The sequence below is a fragment of the Rosa chinensis genome, chromosome 2 (genome assembly GCF_002994745.2).
Source record: "Rosa chinensis cultivar Old Blush chromosome 2, RchiOBHm-V2, whole genome shotgun sequence".
NCBI classification, from domain to species: domain Eukaryota; kingdom Viridiplantae; phylum Streptophyta; class Magnoliopsida; order Rosales; family Rosaceae; genus Rosa; species Rosa chinensis.
Genome location: NC_037089.1, coordinates 77,962,908 through 77,981,952, shown reverse-complemented (window position 1 = coordinate 77,981,952; position 19,045 = coordinate 77,962,908). Strand labels below are relative to the sequence as shown.

At 40.1% G+C, this 19,045-nt stretch overlaps 3 protein-coding genes across 3 annotated transcripts; 2 read left to right on the top strand and 1 right to left on the bottom strand.

Annotated features, from left to right (window-relative positions):
- Positions 1–3,752: 3,752 nt before the first annotated feature.
- LOC112187455 lies at positions 3,753–5,748 on the top strand. Its single transcript, XM_024326245.2, has 2 exons — positions 3,753–4,121; positions 5,332–5,748. Exons 1-2 carry the CDS (start codon positions 3,828–3,830, stop codon positions 5,497–5,499), a joined length of 462 nt encoding a protein of 153 aa, XP_024182013.1. The 5' UTR covers positions 3,753–3,827; the 3' UTR covers positions 5,500–5,748.
- A 2,502-nt stretch (positions 5,749–8,250) lies between these two features.
- Positions 8,251–10,989, bottom strand: LOC112187454 (lipoyl synthase, mitochondrial). The gene is made up of 4 exons (XM_024326244.2): positions 10,498–10,989; positions 10,207–10,418; positions 9,581–9,960; positions 8,251–8,601 (listed from the first exon to the last, which is right to left on the bottom strand). Exons 1-4 carry the CDS (start codon positions 10,914–10,916, stop codon positions 8,482–8,484), a joined length of 1,131 nt encoding a protein of 376 aa, XP_024182012.1. The 5' UTR covers positions 10,917–10,989; the 3' UTR covers positions 8,251–8,481.
- A 325-nt stretch (positions 10,990–11,314) lies between these two features.
- LOC112185074 lies at positions 11,315–18,685 on the top strand. The gene is made up of 12 exons (XM_024323280.2): positions 11,315–11,604; positions 11,730–11,793; positions 11,880–12,022; positions 12,412–12,577; positions 12,835–12,895; positions 12,973–13,031; positions 13,199–13,341; positions 13,428–13,614; positions 14,084–15,027; positions 15,152–15,335; positions 15,716–18,445; positions 18,621–18,685. The coding sequence occupies exons 7-12, from the start codon at positions 13,294–13,296 to the stop codon at positions 18,683–18,685; spliced, it is 4,158 nt and encodes a 1,385-aa protein (XP_024179048.2). The 5' UTR covers positions 11,315–11,604; positions 11,730–11,793; positions 11,880–12,022; positions 12,412–12,577; positions 12,835–12,895; positions 12,973–13,031; positions 13,199–13,293.
- Positions 18,686–19,045: the final 360 nt, after the last annotated feature.

Here is a 19,045-nt window from a genome sequence, read left to right as displayed (position 1 = left end):
TGACTTAATAGGATGATCAGGGTGGTGAGCCCTCAATTTAATGATTTGTGCTAGGAGTTTAGTAAATGCAGCATTTCTCGTGGATAATAGCATGACATGCGACCAGCGTGTCGATGCATCAACCAACACCATAAAATATCTAAATGGTCCGCAGGTTGGTTGAATAGGTCCACAAATATCACCTTGTATTCTTTGCAAGAATGGTATATTTTCTTTAGTGTCCTTTGCATAGGACGGTCTTGATCCTACCTTTGCTAAAGAGCAAGCCTTGCAAAACGAATGATATGAAGTAGTTCTTTCGACCAATCTTTGGTTCGTACTTCTTTTCGTTTTGAAGAATGGATGTCCGTGTGAAGTTTTTAATATACGGAGCATCATATCTCGATCTGGGTGACCTAAAAGGTCGTGCCAAAGTCTATATGTGTCAGAATCCCATAAATTTTCATTCATGACATGGTTGGATTCAATTACTCTGATAGTGGTTGCATATAATCCACTAGAGCGGCACATAAGTTTCTCTAATACTCGTTTATTTCCGTAGTTATTAGAGATAATGCAAAGGAACTCTTGTCCATTCTCACAATGTGTTTCCACATGAAATTTATTGGCTCTTATATCTTTAAAACTAAATAGGGTTCTTCCAGCCCTAGGAGCGTATAGAGTTTCAGCGATATTAATATTCGTGCCATTTGGCAACAAGAATTGAGCTGGTCCTCGACCATGAATCAACTGTGATGATCCTACCATCGTAGTTATTGAAGACCGACTAGGCGTCATCCATAAAAATAATTGCCTATGTCGTAATATAGTATGTGTGGTGCCACTATCAAGAAGGCATTCCATTTCTCCGGAAAACATACTGAAAAAGAATAAAGTTCGGGATATTAACACATGTCCATGACATTGAATGAGATACTTTATTAATAAGGAAAATAACCAATGATTACATCAAGGTTTCCCAAAGTCTATTACAAAACATAATCAAACATATACAAATTGTAATTGCTCAATCCGTTTGGTAATTCCAATGAAATATGACCAGGAAAGTAGAGAGATGTTGGTGGAGCGAGGCTCGCTTAAATACCTTGATCTCAATTACTTTCCTAGACATCATACTTCATTGGGTACGCAACATGAGAAAGAGTCAATACAATTTGATTAAGGCACGTTTGCCATTATTGGGAAATAGAAAAGACTATTCTAATCAAAGTCTGCTGCATCCTCGTGCACTTGTTTAGCTTTGAAGTCTTCTATGGTGAGATTGACATCTTCACTCTCTTCATCTTCGGCAAGGTTGGCTTCTTGCTCCCTGAATTGCCTATACTCTTTGTAGCTTGCAGCTAGTTGAGTACTTGCATTGCATTGCTTGAACGAATGCTCGATTGATCCGCACCGATGACACTCGGGCAGGGGCTCGGCAGCACTCGGGCAGCGGTTCAGAACTTCCGACAGCCGGTTCGGGTGGTTTCCGACCGGTTCTGGGGGTTCTGAAACCGGTTCTGGGCTTCTTGAATCAAGGGCTTTGATATGAGCTAGGGTTTAGAGGTTTTTTGTAAGTTTGAAAAAATGGCTTCGATTGGATTATGAACTACCTCTTCTCTTTTCAACTTCGATCCTAATTCTAGAGCAATTTCGTGCTGATAACGTGTTTAAGGACAACTATAAAATGAAACACAGAGAGAGAGAGTAATTCATAGAGAGAATGGAGTTTTCAAGTGTGTTTATTCATCTCATTCAAGGAGGTATTTATAGGAATACAATGGAGATGTGAGATACTTAAAGAATGAAATACAACTTGGATGACAGCTCCATTTCTAGCTTTCTCATGTGGCATTGTGGCTGTGATGATAGAGATAACCATGCTTGTTCCCCTTTGGCATAAAGGTTATCATACAAGTCACTATACCTATCTTTACACTTAAGCATCCCTCTTTATACAGGAGATAGACATATAAATATATATATACTACAACACTAATATGGTAAAAAATCCTAAGGCACCACTGCCGCTCTCAAATACAAATCCTAAGGCACCGCTGCCTCAACCCGAGTCCCTTCTTTCAATCATGGTTGGCATCGACGATGTCACCGCAAGTTTCGCTGCATCCTTAGCTCTTGCAGGTAACGTTGTGGTGGATCTCTCTAGCATGGCAGGGGCCAATGTGAGACTGGGATCTCAAGCCTACCTTCGAGCACGTCCTCTGGCGGCAAAGCCTTGTGGTGGAGCAGATCTGCAAAGGCATTTCCGTCGCATCTGGGTTCTGGAGAAGAGTTTCAAGGTCCAGAATCTATCTCAAAACCGTTTTGTGTTCTCTTTTGATCTCAGGAAGGACAAGAACAAAGTACTTAATGGGGGGCCATGGTACTTAAACAAAGCCCCGGTGATCCTGCATGATTATGATGGGATGTCCTCACTTCAGACAATCAAACTGAACACATTATTCTTGTGGGTGAAGATCATGAATATCCCACCGGCACTGGAAGTCAAGGAAACCATTGTCAATGTCGCCTCCATTGCGGGTCGTGTTTTGGCAATGGATCAGAAGCTTTTCGATGCAACCAGAAAAGTTCGCGTCCATGTGGAGCATGATATCACTAAGCGCTTCATTCTCAAGAAGACTCTTAAGCTGGCCCAGGGAGTGATTGAAGAAATAGAGTTCTTCTTCGAAAACCTAATTGGCAGATGTCGCAAGTGTAATCTCATTGTCAATGACAATGAGACCTGCCTTGTGGCCACTCCACTCAAAGCTGACCGCAACACAGCAGCTCCTCCACGTTTGGATGTGGTAAGCTCTTTCACTGGATTCAAGGACCATCAGTTTACTAATGGCATGTTTAGATTTCAGGGAACACAAATCCCTATGCTTCCGGTTACAAGGAATCTGTTTGGCAGCATGGATGCCTCTAAAATCCGTAAGCCTATTATCATCAAGCATACTCTGTTGCGCTCAGGGATGCAGCATGAGGATGAAAATGAGGATCATGCCAAACAGCAGGATCAGACTCTTGCATTAGCGTCGGTAGAAAATGAGCAGCAAACCATAAAACGAGGCAGACCTTCATCCCCTTTCACCTCCCCAAAGAAGCTCAAGTGCTTTTTTGCCGCGCTGCAAGAGAAAAGAGAAACTGATGCTGCTGCAAAGAAGGTCAAAATGCCCGAGTTTTCTTCCAAGTTTAGTGCCAAGTCGCTGGGACTCATTGAGACCCCAGGAGGTGTGTTTGTCCCAAATGAAGTGATGATGCCTTTCGCTTCAATGCCAACTGAGGTTGCAAAAATAGAGCACGCGGGGGGGCAAGAAGAAGAAGGGTCGGCCTCTAGGCTCTAGAAACAAGAACCCGTCTAAAGCAAGGAAAGTCCCAGCTGAAGAAGTTTTAAGTGTCTTGTATTCAAAGAAATCTCCTAGCCCTAGTACAAAGGGCAAAGAGAAAATTTAGTTTTCATTTTGAACTATGCCTATTACTATGTCCTAGAGTTTTCATAGTTAATAGGCTTGCTTTAACAAGTGAGCACTTAATGTCTAATGAGTGGTCTAGTTCTATGTACCATGTGTTACCTCCACAACCTCTTGGCTATCTTTGAATGGTAGCGGAGGGGTATGTAATTGTCATTCTGGCTTGAGTTTTAGTAATACAATCATTGCTGGATTGATTCAAAAAAAAAAAAAAAAACTCCTAATATGGTTCTAAAAAGTCTGTAAAGGCAGTAAAGCCCAACCTATGAACAGTCAAGTAGCTTAAACAATATATATAAAACCTCATCTCAAGTTTCCAACTCGTGTCTCTTCCTTCATCCTTGTTTATTTTTCTCTGTTCTGCTGAGAATAGTAATGGGAGGTGGAGAAAGTTGGAGAACCACCACGGCTCTGATACCTCCAATGGCAGCTCCACTAAATCAAAATACAGAGAAAGAAGATGAGCAATGGAGTAGCAATTTCAGCAACTCTGTCAATGCTGTGTACATGGGTTTTGTTGCTACTGCCATCCTCATATCAATGTTTATTGTTATGGCGATTTTCGAGAGATTCTTCAGGAGGCCCAGAACAACATCACAGCTCAGTCATACTTCTCGGACACATTTCGTCTACGATAACAATCCCAAGCTTGATCACAACTCTTCTAAAGTAAGCTTTAATTTGGTGCTCAAAGTACGCCTTCAAGTAATATTTCCAAGTTTTTTTCTTTCCCTATTTGATTATCTGAAGTCACTAAATCCATTTTTGAGAGAAGTTCATCGTTCAACTAATAATCCGAAAGCTGGAAACATCATACATCAGAGTTCAAACCAAAACAGATATAGAACTAAGCCACATGGAATAATATTCGGAATATATGTTCCTTTTGAAATTGTCTACCAACTCATTAATTAAAAATTCAATAGCTTTCCCTAAGTGATTATTCAAGCTTAATTTAGCTAATTGAGTTGGTTGCTGGTGGTTTAGGTTAAGGATTACAGGTCATGGTTGCTTAAAAAGTTGATTAGAGGTATAATGTGGAGTTTCTAATTCTATAGTGGGTTGCACTATGTCTGTGTTATACTGCATAGTACCTGCATTATTAACCCAAAATTATAATTTATTACCATTTCATCACTCTCAAATCATTTTGCATCACTTACAAATCATTTTGCATTATCAGTGTTTTTTCTTTGTTCCTATATAGATGTTTTCTGTGTGCTTGGTTTGTATTCTTGTTATCAACCTGGGAGATTTGCATCTGAAATTTCAGAAATGAAGACATTATTGATTTCAATAACTAATTGATACCCAAATTCAAGCATGGAAATCCAAACTTATCACATGCTTGCGTGCGAGGACCTATGTTAGGAAGTTCTTCTTTATGGAATTCTAGGTTCAAAGTCACCATATGTGCCAAAAACGTTGATGTTTTCTATATGTATATGATCTCGAAAAAGGGCATGCATCTATTGTTTAAGGAAAAACACTATCATATAATTGACTCAGTTAGCTTGATTTTCACTACCTTATGCCAAGCGTCGCGACGCGATTGACTAGATTTCTTAATTCACAGTGTATTTCGAGAACACTTGGTTAATTTGAAGGGCTGTGTTATGTATTCTGCAGACAGGTTTAGTATTAAAAGGTTAATGAAGAAATTCTTTATATATTTCTTGTTAGCCTAGTCGAGAAGGAAGGAATGACTATAATATCAGCTTTTATCTTCTTTTCTTGTACTGTAAGAGTGGAAGATTCAAAGCATGCCATGCCTCCCTTTTTACAGTTGAATATGGTTCTTTTCACTGTGACATTGTCGGTAAATGTTAAAGCTGACGTAATTTGAATTGACCTGTAGCCTCTTTCTTTGTTTCTGCAGATTACAAATTATGCTAGAGAAGTATCTGTAGTGATGCCCGGAGAAGAAACTCCTACCTTCATTGCACACCCTGCTCCAGCACCATGTCCTCGCGAGCACGTCACTTGGCCTCTCCACTCCATCGACGCAGGCCATGCTTCAACTTCTACCCCCCACTCCTCAAGCTAAATTCCTAAGCCAAATCCAGACATGAATGTGACTGCAAAATCCAAGTTTTTTTTTTTTTTTACATCATACTTGGGTCAGTTGACAACTTTTGAACATAGGAAAGCCAGTAGTAGGCAAGAGTCGAGTGATATGTACATTCCACAGTTGTCTACTTATGTATAGTTAGGTCGATGTGAACTGATGATGTTTTAAGAGGATCCAAATTCACATCCACTGAGTTTTATATGAATGAATCCCTGTCCCATGAAATCAAACGCCGATCCTCAAAGAGTAATGACAATCGGTTAGGATAATGTTTAGTCCTCTGCATTGGTTAACAAGAGTCATCAATTAGTTTACAAGAAAAGGATCCACACACACACTACTGTTGAAGCCTAATCAAGGGAAATGTCTTCACATGTAAAGTCGCGCGGTCAGTCATCGATCACCTGCTGGCTTCTGCACAACATGCACTACTGTTCTTACAAACCTGAGATAAAAGAGTACTATCTGAGGAAGCAAGCAGTCACAGGAAACTCCCAGCGATACAAACGTTTTCAAGCACAGGACAGAGGCAAAGACAACCCCAGCATGCTAGCTGGAAGCCTTCTATCCCTAGGAAGCTTACCAGAGTCACCAATGAAATGACGAAAGGGAAAGAACTACACAGGCTTTGTCCTACTCATTCCCAACCTATCCCAAAGGAAAGATACCAATTCCAGGACCATTACTACTTCATATCCCTAGACATTTTGCAAATCTCAACTTTATTTAATCAAAACAGAAAGAACTTTGGATTGAGCAACATGAACAAGAACACCTGGATAAATAGAAAGATCAAGCAACAACAAGAACATTCTTGATACCATTTCGCGAGAATTTACATTGTTTTCGAAAGCAAGAACAATTTTTCCATTTCTTCAAAGTACTGGTTTTGCTACTCCAAGCTACTATCAAAGCATGTTTTGCTCGATTCCCCTAACAAAGAGAGACACTAGGACAAAATGCAACCATAAAAACAACTAGACAAAGATGAAGCACTCTAACGAAACCAGAGGGTTGTCAAGGGACTCCTTCCCCTGCTGCGGCTGTGAAACGCCGTCGTTTCGTTGCTCCTCTTCAGGCTCCTTTTTTCCGGCCAACACTTCCTCTTTAGGCTCGTTGTTACCCTTCTTCTCACTCTCCTCTACACCCACCGAGGAAGAACTGCCACCGGCTCGTCCGGTCACCTTGGCGGGGCTCTTTCCTCTACCCGCTCGATTCACTCCACCCGCATTCCGGGTAGCCGGTGACCTCGACCTGGACGACACCGTTTCACGCCTCACTCCAGTAGGAACCGCACCACTCCGCTGCATGGTCCTCAGCTGACCCGATTCCCGTCCCCGGAACGACGTCGTCTCCGTCCGGTTCCTCTTCCCAGCCGCTGGCTCCGGCGTCCTCCGCGGCGGCTTGGGCCCTTTCTCTCTCTGGCTAGCAACCTCGCCGGAGTAAGGACGCTTCCGCCGCACCACCGGCCCAGAAGACCCATTTGCTCTGGGGCCCAATTCCCGCTTCCGATTACTGGTAGCTTCGTCTTCTCTGGCATCTGCAATAGTAGTGGTGGTCGTCGTCGTTGAGTACGAGTAGCTCTCGCTGATCCCACACGGCTCTGAAAGCTGAGAAGCCTCGGAAACCGCCGCCTCTTTGGGCGGCGGCTCAGCTTGCAATTTGGGTTCTTCTTCCGCCAAATTTGGTTCTTCTTTCGGAGGCGAAAGGGTGTTTTTCTCTGGCGGAATTTCTGGGTTTTGTGGCTTGAAAATTGGGGTTTCGGAAAGGACCTCTTTCACAGTTTCTTCTTCCACAACCAGCGGTGGTGGTGGGGATCTGGTTTCGGGTTTTTCGACATGGGCTTGGGTCAGAGAGTTGGGTTTCTTGGCGTGGTAGTGGGGATGGTGGTGGTGGTGGTGGTGGTGGCGGGGGGGTTGGGGTTGGGGTGTGGTGGGACTGGTTTTGGGGTCCTGGCGGTGCCCAAACAGCAACCCATTTATGGATTTGGCTTGCGAAAAACTCAGAGCAGGGAGTGTCAGAGTGGTTAGTGGTAGAGACTAGAGGGTGAGGGTGAGGGTGAGGGTGGGAAAGACATTTGAATTTTAACGGTCATAAAATCGATGTGGGGGTAGTGTGAAAGAGACGGACTGTTTTACAGGGGCGGAGATATTGATAAGAGGGTTTGGTCCGGTTTGGTTAATTTACAGTGAGAGGGCCTCTCACTTTTTTGCTTGGTCACTTTCCACAGGAGGGGTATAAAAGTTAAAAGGTGTTTTTTTTTTTTTTTTGAGAAGATGGTATAAAAGGTTTTGAAAAAAGAAAAAGAGAAAAGAAGAACAGAAAGGTTTTAGTACGGACAAAATTGATATATATGCATACGCCACCATCAAGATATGGTCCCAGAGGGATGCATGTGACCTACCAACAGGAGATCCTGAAGTTCAATACAAAAACGAAAAGCTTGAGCATGAAGACCATCTGAGTTTCTGAATTCTAGTACCCAGTACAGTCAGTAGTCGGTAGTAATAGTGAGTGAGTAAGTGGTTGAGGCCCCAAGGAGGACCCCCCAACCCCGTTTGGTCCATTCAGCGAAAACGAAGAATCAACTGTATCAGTCTCTCGTGTGTGTTTCGTGGCAAAGTGGAATCCGGAACAGAAAAAGGAGCTGCATAAGTAGATTTTCATTCAAGAGGGAAGCAATTATTCTTGTTAGTAGACTCTTAATAAGCAGATTGACAGCAGCAATGAGAGGAAAACAAGCCCTCAACGGAGCAGCGGAGCAATATCTGGTAATTACAATGAATTGAGGATACAGCTCGAACAGAGCATAACAGTGTCAAGCCCATGTAAGCTTCAGCCTGTATAATCATTACTTGTACAATACAGGCTGAGCTGAGCAAGGGGAAAAGAATACAGACTGATACTTTATGACAATACAGACATGAAAATTTTGTATGTAGGAAATAAACCCACTCATCATGCGGCAGAAGGGTGCAAGGATGCAGCCCGATCGGCCTCTATCATAGATTTGATATAGTATTCACCTGCTTTGTATGACGACCTGACCATGGGACCAGATGCCACATACCGGAACCCCTGTTCCATTCAAAGTACATAGTTAATTCATCTGTTATACATTCTGATCAGATGATTGAGGTGATGAAATGATATCAAATCAATCTGTCTATTTGGTGTATATTCAATGATCTACTTTCCCAACAATGAAAATGATCGCAGACACATTTGGTAAAGTAACAATTATAGAATGATATAATCGATCAGTTGTTCCCTGCACTTTATTTAAAGCCAAAGCTAATTAATTGAATCATAGCACAAGACACAAATCAGGCCCCAACCTTAAAGAAAGTGAGAATTTGTATATTCAAATTATGATAATATAAAATATAGAATGTAAATGTTATAGAATCACCACACACAGGATACCTATGCCTAAGATCTGGTTTCCAGGTTTAGGAATTGGGAACAACCAGGACAATAAGGACCATTACGGTCATTGGTCTATAGTGTTGAACTGTGAGTATATAAACTATAATCAAATCCTCTAATCTTTATTTCAGCAACACATCGTAGTTGACATTTAGGGCTAAACCCTGAGTGATTTAAGAGTCTTGTAATATCTATTGAACCACTCTTTCTATAAATTAGTGGTCCATAACAAGATTCTGGGCCACTCAATGCATCTTTCCTTGTAAGAGTTAGTCATACTGCATTGCATTGCACATCCCTTTAACCAAAATGAGAGGTGAGAACCACTACTACAGCTAATAGGTTATGGCATCGGAGTGGTTTTAAATAGATACTAGTAAGTCAGAAGAGGAGAAATTTTCTATCAATGCTGACATTAAAGTAAAGAAGAACTTGAAAGGGCAAGTAATATGGTGCCATTGCTGTTTTCCTAGCCAACACACTCTTGAGCATGAAAAGTATGACATGCAAGAAATACTACCATCCCCAAAAAAGTTTCCCCAAACTACAAGGAATTAAGAAAGAACTTGTAATGCATAGGAGAACTAGCTCTAACAAGGATATATAAAAACAAAAGATAGAAGCATACCATTTCCTCGCCTATCTCTCGATACTTATCAAAAGCCTCAGGAGTGACGTATTCAGACACAGGCATATGGCGCTTTGAGGGTCGCATATATTGACCAAAAGTCATCACATCAACACCCGCTGCTCTCACCTTCTCCATTGTCTTCACAACCTGATCAGGTGTTTCCCCACAACCTAACATCACTGAAGTCTTTGTCAGTGTCCCAGCAGGAGCGTACTCTTTGGCCATCATCAGAACATCTAAAGATTGTTTGAAATTCGCCCGATGATCCCTTACTGCACTCTGAAGCTCTTCAACGGTCTCAATATTGTGAGCAAGGACATCTAGTCCTGATGTTGCAACTTTCTTGACACAACCCGAATCCCCTCGAAAATCAGGAACTACAACACGCAAACACAGAACAAATATGAAAACTGAACCACATATTGAAAGCATAGACATAAACGAAACCTAACCACACAATTGCCAACCCTATCTATCAGCTACTCCCTAACAATTTGTGCATACAATGGAATAATAATAGATATCCATAATTTCATAACCAGCCTAATACAAACAATGCATACCGTAATTCATAATCAAAACCACTTAGCCAAAGCAAAGAAATTTCAAAAGTGAAAACATACTTAAAGCCTCGATTAGCATATTGGGTTTGAGCTTCTTCAACTTGATCACGGTCTCAGCAAAATGTCCACTCCCTTGATCAGGCATATCATCCCGGTCCACGCTAGTAATCACCACATAGTCCAACCCCCACGACGCAATCGCCTCCGCCACATTCGCCGGCTCATTGGGGTCCGGCGGCGGTGGAGTCCTTGAAGTCTTCACATTACAAAACCTGCACACATTTCCAATCAACATTCCAACCACGAAAACCATAACCTCATCTCTCACACACATTTCGTCGAACACCTCACCTGCACCCGCGGGTACACGTGTCGCCGAGAATCATGATCGTGGCGGTGGCCGTTCCGGTTTCGCCGCCGGACCAGCACTCGCCGAGGTTGGGACACTTGGCCTCCTCGCAGACCGTGTGGAGCTTCAATTCCCTGAGCTTCTTCTTAATCTGCGTGTACTTCTCACCGCCGGGAATCGACTCCTTCATCCATCTCGGCTTCGGCAGCGGCTTCTTCTTCGTCCCGACCTCCACGGAGTACGGACCTTCGCCTTCGACGAACTCCGTGAGAGTGGGAGACTCAGCGGCGAGGCGGGCCCGGAGGCCCGCCAGAGTTGGCGGGAATTGGGAGGAGGATGTGGTTGACGGCGTGGAGGAGGAGGAGAAGGATCGGGTCGTGGACTTTAGGGTTCGGGTTAGGGCTGAGAACCGGGTCTGCATCTTTCTCTCTCTCTCTTCGGGTTAAGGTGGTGAGAGAGATTGGTTCATGTGATGCTGATGAGTCGATGGTGAGGAAGAAGATGAGGGAGGTTGGTTGGCGCAGACAATTTTGGACCTTGGATCCAGCTCTTTCCGGATCTACGGCCCAGTTGTTGCTGGATAATGGGCCTGTGATCATTGCAATTCACAAAAAGCAGTAACGCAAGTTTGCAACAAATTTTGGGCCATGAACCAATTTGGACCAAAGAGAAATGAGACAATTTTCTTATCTCTACTACAATAAAGCGAAGCGTCTAAAAGCTTCACCAAATTTTGAACTGCCGAATTTACCCATATTTCATCTGACTCTGACAAACAAACACAAGGTTATTACTGTAAAAAAACCAAACAAAAAGAAATTGAATTTGTTTATCCGGGGAGAGAGTCGGACGTGGGAGACGCACGAAATACCCACTCAACTGAGAATTGCCTCCTTCACCGGTAATAACCAACCAGAAAACTCACGATCTTAACACGAACGTGGGAAGTTATCGGCGCTCAATGGGCTCACCACGATTTACCAGCTATAAAAGAGGCAAGATGGATGATCAACCCAGAACAAGGAAAAAGAAGAGAATCAAATTCCTGCAATTTCAATTTGGATTTCGATTTGGTTCGGAAGAGCACTCAACTGAATCGTGTTTAGAAGGTATAATCGTACTCTTTGTTTTTTTTTCTTTTTCTTTTTCTTTTTTCTGGTACATCCCAGAAAAAGGGAAACAAGAAAAATAAATTCCTTCGATTCTACTAATGGTGTTGTTATATGTGTAACAGGATTGGTGAGAATCAGTGAGCAATTAAGGTATCAAATTTGGTCGTTACAAAAAAAAAAAAAAAGGTATCAAATTTGGACAGAGTTCTAAGGTTATATTAATTGATTTCTAGAATCAGTTCATATCTTTATTGTTCTTTATGTGATTGCAGCTAGATGTGCAATACCTTCATGTTAATGCAGCTATTGATTCCAGCATAGGCCTTAACCCAGCCCCTCTTTTAGAGTTATCAGCAACAATTGGAAGTAAGGATCTTAGGAAGGTTGATGAAATTGGAATTCAAGTCCTTATTAGGTATGCCATTACATGCTTGATTAGCAATTCCATTGGTTTGTAGTTTTCTTTTACACTTAATTTATGATTGGTTGTGTATGCATCATTTGAGAGAGGAGAATTGGTAACTTTGAGCAAATTGTGTTCTTTTTATTGCTCAAAGTTAATCATTCAAGGCCACATCTCTCTATGTCTTCTACCTCATTCATGTTGTTGGCTTTTTCTAATCTTAATTTCTAATATTGTTTACCGGTCAAAATTGATTATAGAGGGTTGTTATTTGTTTCCTTTACTTTTGTTTCTAATACTGAAACTGTGAAGATTCTTAACAAACAAAATGAGGTGACTTTCTGCTTATTGAGTGCTTCGCTTTACTTTGATTTTGTTTTACTTAGTAAAATTGATTTCAGATGCTCTGTGGTGGCAGTAAAGTTGAGAGTTCATAGGCAACGGTGAAGCAAACCACTGAATTGCTTCGCTCGGTGCGCGTATACCCTACACAAATCAAGTTGGGGCTTTGATTGATGTTGCAAAGGTAGCTGGGGAGTAGCTGATTGCTGCAAATCTGTGGGTAAGGTGCGTGGAATGTTACATGAGAGTTGCAGTGGTCATGAGAATGCAGTATATATGTTTAAATTAGTAGATTTTGTCAGTAGTACAGAGGTCATTGATGTTACTAAGACATCATTGCTGCAAATCTGTGGGTAGGTGCATGGAATGTTACATGAGTTGCAGTCGTCATGAGAATGCAGTATCCTCCTTAAATTAATAGATTTTCCCATTAGTACAAAGGTCATTTATTTTTTTTTCCTTATATTGTTTTTGGGGTGCAGGACATTTAAAATCATAAACTTTGTTGACGAAATAAAGAAGAATACATCTACAAGTTTTAAGGTACTCTTTTTAATGAATTTCAAAATCTCTCCATCTCTTTTCTTTTGTTCTCTGATTTACTTTGTTATTAATACTAGAGTTGTGAAGACTATTGACAAACAAAGTCAGGTGGTTTGCTTCCAAAAAAAAAGGACTGGTAAGCAACTGAATTTCAATAAACATTATGTCTTTTTCTCATGTATCAGTTACTTCTGCTGGTATACATTGGGTTCCCAAGTTTTATTTGGATGCCCAATTTTCATACATGGTTTCAATTTGTATTTTGTTTTTTGTCAATTGGTTGGTGTGTTGAACTTTTTTCAGGTAGTGGTTTGATATCAAACTAAAACTACATTTATAGGTCTCAAGACATAGTTGCTGAATTATGGTATGCTTCCAGTGAAGTACGCATTGGTTAAATGGCTTCTTCGTCACGGTCTCTTCAGCCGCCACCTAATGGAGATCAGGTACATTCACAAGTTCTGACTTCCATTGCTAGATAGGTTTGAGAAAGATAATTGATATTATTATGTTTATGTGGTTAACAATATAGGGAAACACAATGCTACAGGCATTAGAGGCAGAAAGGCATCGTAGGAATGCCCGACAAAGAGAAAGGCGACGGTCATTAAATTCCTCACAACGAGCTGAGTGTTCAGCCCGAAGACGCGCCAATTATCAAATGCGGCGAACTATGGAAAATATAAGTAACAATGGAAATCAAGTGGAAGCAAGGGAGGGTAACTTACTGACTTGGCTTTCTAGAACTAGAATGTATTAAATCTTTTCAAAAAAAACCAAGCACCACTAATTGATTATTGAATATTTTTATTCAATTCGTGTGTCTCAATTCTTATATTTGTTAGCAAACACTATCGTTTTTTATGTAGTTCATAATTTGCTGAAATACAAAACTTTTTTATCAATAGTATAGACAAGGATCGAACAATGAAAAAAAAAATTAAAGAAAACAAGCTTTTTAGTTCCTTTCCTGGCAAAAAAAAAAATTACTAAAGCTGTTGAATTTCACTACCATTTATTACTGCTCATGTTCGAATACAAGAAATTATTCGAACAATACAATTTACATGTGCAGCACAAGTAATTTATAAATCTAAAATTATTATGTGTGTGACTATAGTAGCTTATTGTTAACATTACCACTTAAAAATATAGTAGCTTATTGTTAACATTACTATTTAAAAACAGGAAGTAGTCTCGATCCTATTCATCCAAACAATAGGCCACGTAGTAATGTTACTGCACAAGCACGTGGTAGAGGTCGCGGACGCAGGCGCGGGCGCGGAACTCATAATTGTGCTAGAAATTTTAATGAGGCCATCAGAGTCACAAAATTTCAGTTGCCAGCATCGACGACATGTCCACATTGTCATGCCCGTTTATTCTATCACGAAAGTAGAGACATGTGTTGCTCCCATGGAAAGATTGTCTTGCCTCCCATACATTCTCCTCCAGATATGATCGAGCTATTCTCCTCTGAATCTCCACAAGGAGCCCATTTTAGGCAAAACATTCGAGCCTACAACCATGTATTTTCATTCACATCAATGGGTGTGCATGTCGATGAAAGTCTTGCAACCGGGGGTGGTACTTTCACATTTCGTGCTCAGGGATCCATATATCATAAGATAGGAAGTCTTCTACCAAATGTCAATGATAGACCAAGATATCTACAATTGTATATATATGATACTGACCATGAAGTGGACAATCGTATGCTGGAGAATGCAGCATTACATAGAGATGTGGTTGAAAAAATACAGAGAATTTTGAATCAACATAACCCATTTGTGCAAACATTTCATCACCTAGCTCAGCGTCCGGATTTGCAAAATTGCAGACTCATCATTAGAGAGCAAGCTGCAAACCAACATCAGTACAGTTTGCCTTCAGCATCCCAGGTTGCTGCAATAATAGTGGGTACAAATGATGTGGAAAATCTGACAGGTCGTGATATTGTTGTGCAAACAAAGCAAGGCCAGCTTCTAAATATTCGAGATTGTGTTGGGTACTATGATCCCTTACAGTATCCATTATTGTTCCCATATGGAACATATGGATGGGATGTGAATAGTAGGAATAATAATGGTCAAAAATTGACGTGTCGTGACTATTATGCGTATATTTTGCAGGTGAATAAATTTTCCTTCATCTTTTTACTATGAATTAAAAATAATAATCTTAAAGGACATCCCTGTATTCTATTTTTGTGAATGATTAAGAATATCACGTTAACTACTAAATTTATCATTTCAGATCCGTCAATATGATGATTCACTTTTACTCCGAGGGGGCCGTCTATTGCAACAATATGTCGTGGATAATTACGTCAAAATTGAAACACAAAAGTTGAGATGGATTCGCAGCAATCAAAGTACTCTTCGACGTGAGTTGTATGACGGACTACATGACTCACTTAATGCTGGTGAAAATAATGCAGGTATGAGTTTTTTCAACTTTTAATTTTTTAATTTAAATTTTTTTATTTTATTTTTTTTTTTTTTTTTATTATACAAGTTAGTTTGTTTTAGTAGAGATGAATCAAATGCATTGAAAACAGGTAACATTGGTCGCAAGACTATTTTACCATCATCTTTTATTGGAAGTCCACGTGATATGCACCAAAGATATCAGGATGCAATGGCTTTAGTCCAAAAATATGGAAAACCGGATATTTTTCTCACAATGACATGTAATCCAAATTGGGAAGAAATAACTGCAGAGTTATTACCTGGTCAAGTGGCACAAGATCGCCCGGATCTAACTACTCGAATTTTTCGTGCCAAATTTGAAGAGTTAAAGAATGATGTTATTAAAAAGGAGTCTTGGGTACTATTGTTGCATACGTATATGTCATCGAGTTTCAAAAACGTGGTCTCCCACATGTTCATATGCTTCTCATGTTGAGTGACGATGATAAACTAAACAACCCAGATGATTATGACCACATTGTTCGGGCTGAAATTCCAAATCAAAATGAAGAGCCAGAGTTATACAATGCAGTGTTGGGGCACATGATACACGGTCCATGTGGGGTACATAGGCGAACTGCTCCATGTATGAAGCGTGGGAGCTGCAAACGAGGCTATCCAAAGCCATTTTCAGTAACCACATTTCAAGGAAATGATTCTTATCCTGTTTATCGTAGACGAGATAATCAATCAGATATGCAATCTAATGGCAATCAAAATAGACCACTGGATAATAGTTGGGTTATCCCCTATAATCCATGGTTACTCACAAAATATGATTGTCATATCAATGTGGAAATTTGTTGCAGCATTAAGAGCGTCAAGTATTTGTATAAATATGTCTACAAAGGTCCAGACAGAGTAACATTTGAAGTTCGGCCTGAAGCAAATCAAGATGAAATAAGAAACTTTGTTGATGCAAGATGGGTTTGTGCACCAGAAGCTTTGTGGAGGATGTTTAAATTCGTGATGAATCGAATGTATCCATCAGTGGAACGATTGCAAATTCATCTTCCAAATCGACACAATGTTTTCTTTAATGCCACTGAAAGTGTAACAGCAATTCTGGCAAATGAAAGAAGCTCGATGACAATGCTCACAGAATTTTTTACTAAGAATGCTTATTTTGAAAGTGCACGTCAATACTTATATCGAGAGTTTCCTGAGCATTACAAATGGGATGGGAGACTTAAAACATGGGAAGCAAGGGAGACCAACCAAAAAGTCATTGGAAGAATTTACACAGTGTCACCTTCAGAAGGAGAAAAGTTTTACTTGCGTGTTCTTCTTAATCATGTTCGAGGACCTAAGTCATTTGAGGATTTAAGGACAGTTGATGGGGTCTTACAACCGACATTCAAGAAAGCAGTTGAAGAACGTGGTTTGTTAGAAGATGATGAAAGTATTAGACAATGTCTACGTGAGGCCTCTAATATACGTATGCCGTCATCTTTAAGAAGATTGTTTGTTACCATCCTGGTTTATTGCATGCCCCATGGAGTACGCAGTTTGTGGGATGAATTTTATCCATTCATGATAGAGGATTATCCTTCTTCGAGCACCACGGACAATGTACGTATCACAAATAGACTTTTACGAGACTTGAACGAGTTGTTGGTGCAACACAGTAAGTCCGTCTTTGATTATGACTTGCCAGAAATGACTCAAGATGGTGGTGAAAATTCTTCAATGCCAAGGCTAATACAAGATGAAATTTCAATTAACATTCCTCAAGAAGACCGTGATGCGGTTCATCATTTGAATGAGGATCAAACTTTTGCATACAATTCCATAATATCTGCTATTGAGTGTCATGACAATGCCATATTTTTTGTTGATGGTCCAGGAGGAACTGGAAAGACATACTTATATCGTGCATTATTAGCAAGCTTGAGAAGCAATGATCATATTGTATTGGCAACAGCAACTTCTGGCATAGCAGCAATAATACTACCTGGTGGGAGGACGGCACACTCTAGGTTTAAAATTCCTCTTAATCTTGATGCATCTTCAACATGTTGTATTAGTAAACAATCTGATTTAGCAGAGTTGATAAGAAAGTCATCGGCAATTGTTTGGGATGAAGCACCAATGATGAATCGATATGGGTTTGAAGCTCTTGATCGAACATTTAGAGACATAACAAGTGTCGATTTGCCATTTGGAGGAAAGGTGATGATCTTCGGGGGTGATTTCCGACAAGTTCTTCCTGTTATCCATAAGGGTACGAGATCTGAGATGGTGCAAGCCAGTTTGATTAATGCTTCATTTTGGAAGGATGTGAAGATTCTTCGTTTGACACAGAATATGAGATCCATCAACGATCCAGATTTCTCAGAGTTCTTACTTCGTGTTGGTAATGGAGAACAACCAACTGTGGTTGAAGACATAATACAAATACCTTGGCCCATGATCATACCATGGGAGAATGAAGAATCAATCAACCAGTTGGTTAATCAAGTCTTCCCTAATTTGGATCGTCATGTAAATGATGCCGGGTACATGGTTGAAAGAGCAATAATTACTCCAAAAAATGATGATGTTGACGTACTCAATGAAAGAATCATACAACACTTTCCAGGGCCTGAACGAATCTTATACTCTTTCGACTCAGTTGAGGATGACACCAGAAATATGTATCAACAAGAATTTTTAAATTCGATTTCACCTTCTGGTATGCCGCCACATCAGTTGATTATAAAGAAAGGTGCCCCAATTATGCTTTTGAGGAATATTGACCCAAAGATGGGGTTGTGCAACGGTACAAGATTGACTTGCCGCGGAGCATATAACAATCTAATTGATGCAGAGATTTTAACAGGACATTTTTCGGGAACTAGAATTTTCTTGCCAAGAATCGCTCTTAAGAGTGCCGAAAGTTCTGGACTCCCGTTTGAGATGACAAGAAAGCAGTTCCCCGTAAAGTTGAGTTTTGCACTTACCATAAATAAATCACAAGGCCAGACAATACCAAATGTTGGTATTTACCTTCCTGATCATGTGTTCAGCCATGGACAACTGTACGTGGCTTTATCGAGAGGAGTTTCAGAGGCAAGCACCAAAGTTTTGGTAAAAAAAGGTTCATTAGAGGGTGAGGAAGGGGTATTCACAGCAAACGTTGTGTATAAAGAAATTTTGCTTCCTTCCACATAATGCAATTTTAGAAGGTACCTAAGACAATTGATTATTTTTTTTATAAAAGAAAATTTTTTATGTTGATAAATCTGCATATTTAAGACATTTATATTTTTCAGGACACCGTGAGATTGCTAATCTTAAGAGCAGCAAGGAAGATAACTTTTCAAAGGAAAAAGAATGAATGCAGGTGTGTAGAAACTGGTCTTCATGTTACGGTGATCATAATACTTTTTATTATATTTTTAAAGCTTTTTGTATTGGCAGCATTATATAAGGTACTTATATTTTGTTAGTTTTTTTTTTTCTTATCATTGTCATTTGTGTTTATTTAATCTGGGTACAAACAGCAAATATATGAGATGCCTTTTTTTTTCCACTGTTATTGGAAGTCATTGTTTCTTAGGTAATGGTAGTAGAAGCTCAACTTAGTTTGTAGAGGATTAAGAGGGTCTCTTTGTCCGGTGCAAACTTTTTTTCAAGGGATAAGGCTTTCACGTCCCCTTGACTAAGTGTTTTTTTTTTTTTTTTTTTTTTTTAAATT

What these genes read in the sequence shown, in the direction of transcription:
- LOC112185074 (XM_024323280.2), top strand. Translation starts at nt 13,294, where the DNA reads ATGGCTTCTTCGTCACGGTCTCTTCAGCCGCCACCTAATGGAGATCAG. An exon ending in ATTATGCGTATATTTTGCAG is followed by an intron (nt 15,028 to 15,151) that starts GTGAATAAATTT and finishes TTATCATTTCAG; the next exon opens with ATCCGTCAATATGATGATTC. An exon ending in TGCTGGTGAAAATAATGCAG is followed by an intron (nt 15,336 to 15,715) that starts GTATGAGTTTTT and finishes GTTATTAAAAAG; the next exon opens with GAGTCTTGGGTACTATTGTT.
- LOC112187455 (XM_024326245.2), top strand. Translation starts at nt 3,828, where the DNA reads ATGGGAGGTGGAGAAAGTTGGAGAACCACCACGGCTCTGATACCTCCA. An exon ending in TTGATCACAACTCTTCTAAA is followed by an intron (nt 4,122 to 5,331) that starts GTAAGCTTTAAT and finishes TTGTTTCTGCAG; the next exon opens with ATTACAAATTATGCTAGAGA.
- LOC112187454 (XM_024326244.2), bottom strand. Translation starts at nt 10,916, where the DNA reads ATGCAGACCCGGTTCTCAGCCCTAACCCGAACCCTAAAGTCCACGACC. An exon ending in ACGTGTACCCGCGGGTGCAG is followed by an intron (nt 10,419 to 10,497) that starts GTGAGGTGTTCG and finishes AAATGTGTGCAG; the next exon opens with GTTTTGTAATGTGAAGACTT. An exon ending in TATGCTAATCGAGGCTTTAA is followed by an intron (nt 9,961 to 10,206) that starts GTATGTTTTCAC and finishes TGCGTGTTGTAG; the next exon opens with TTCCTGATTTTCGAGGGGAT.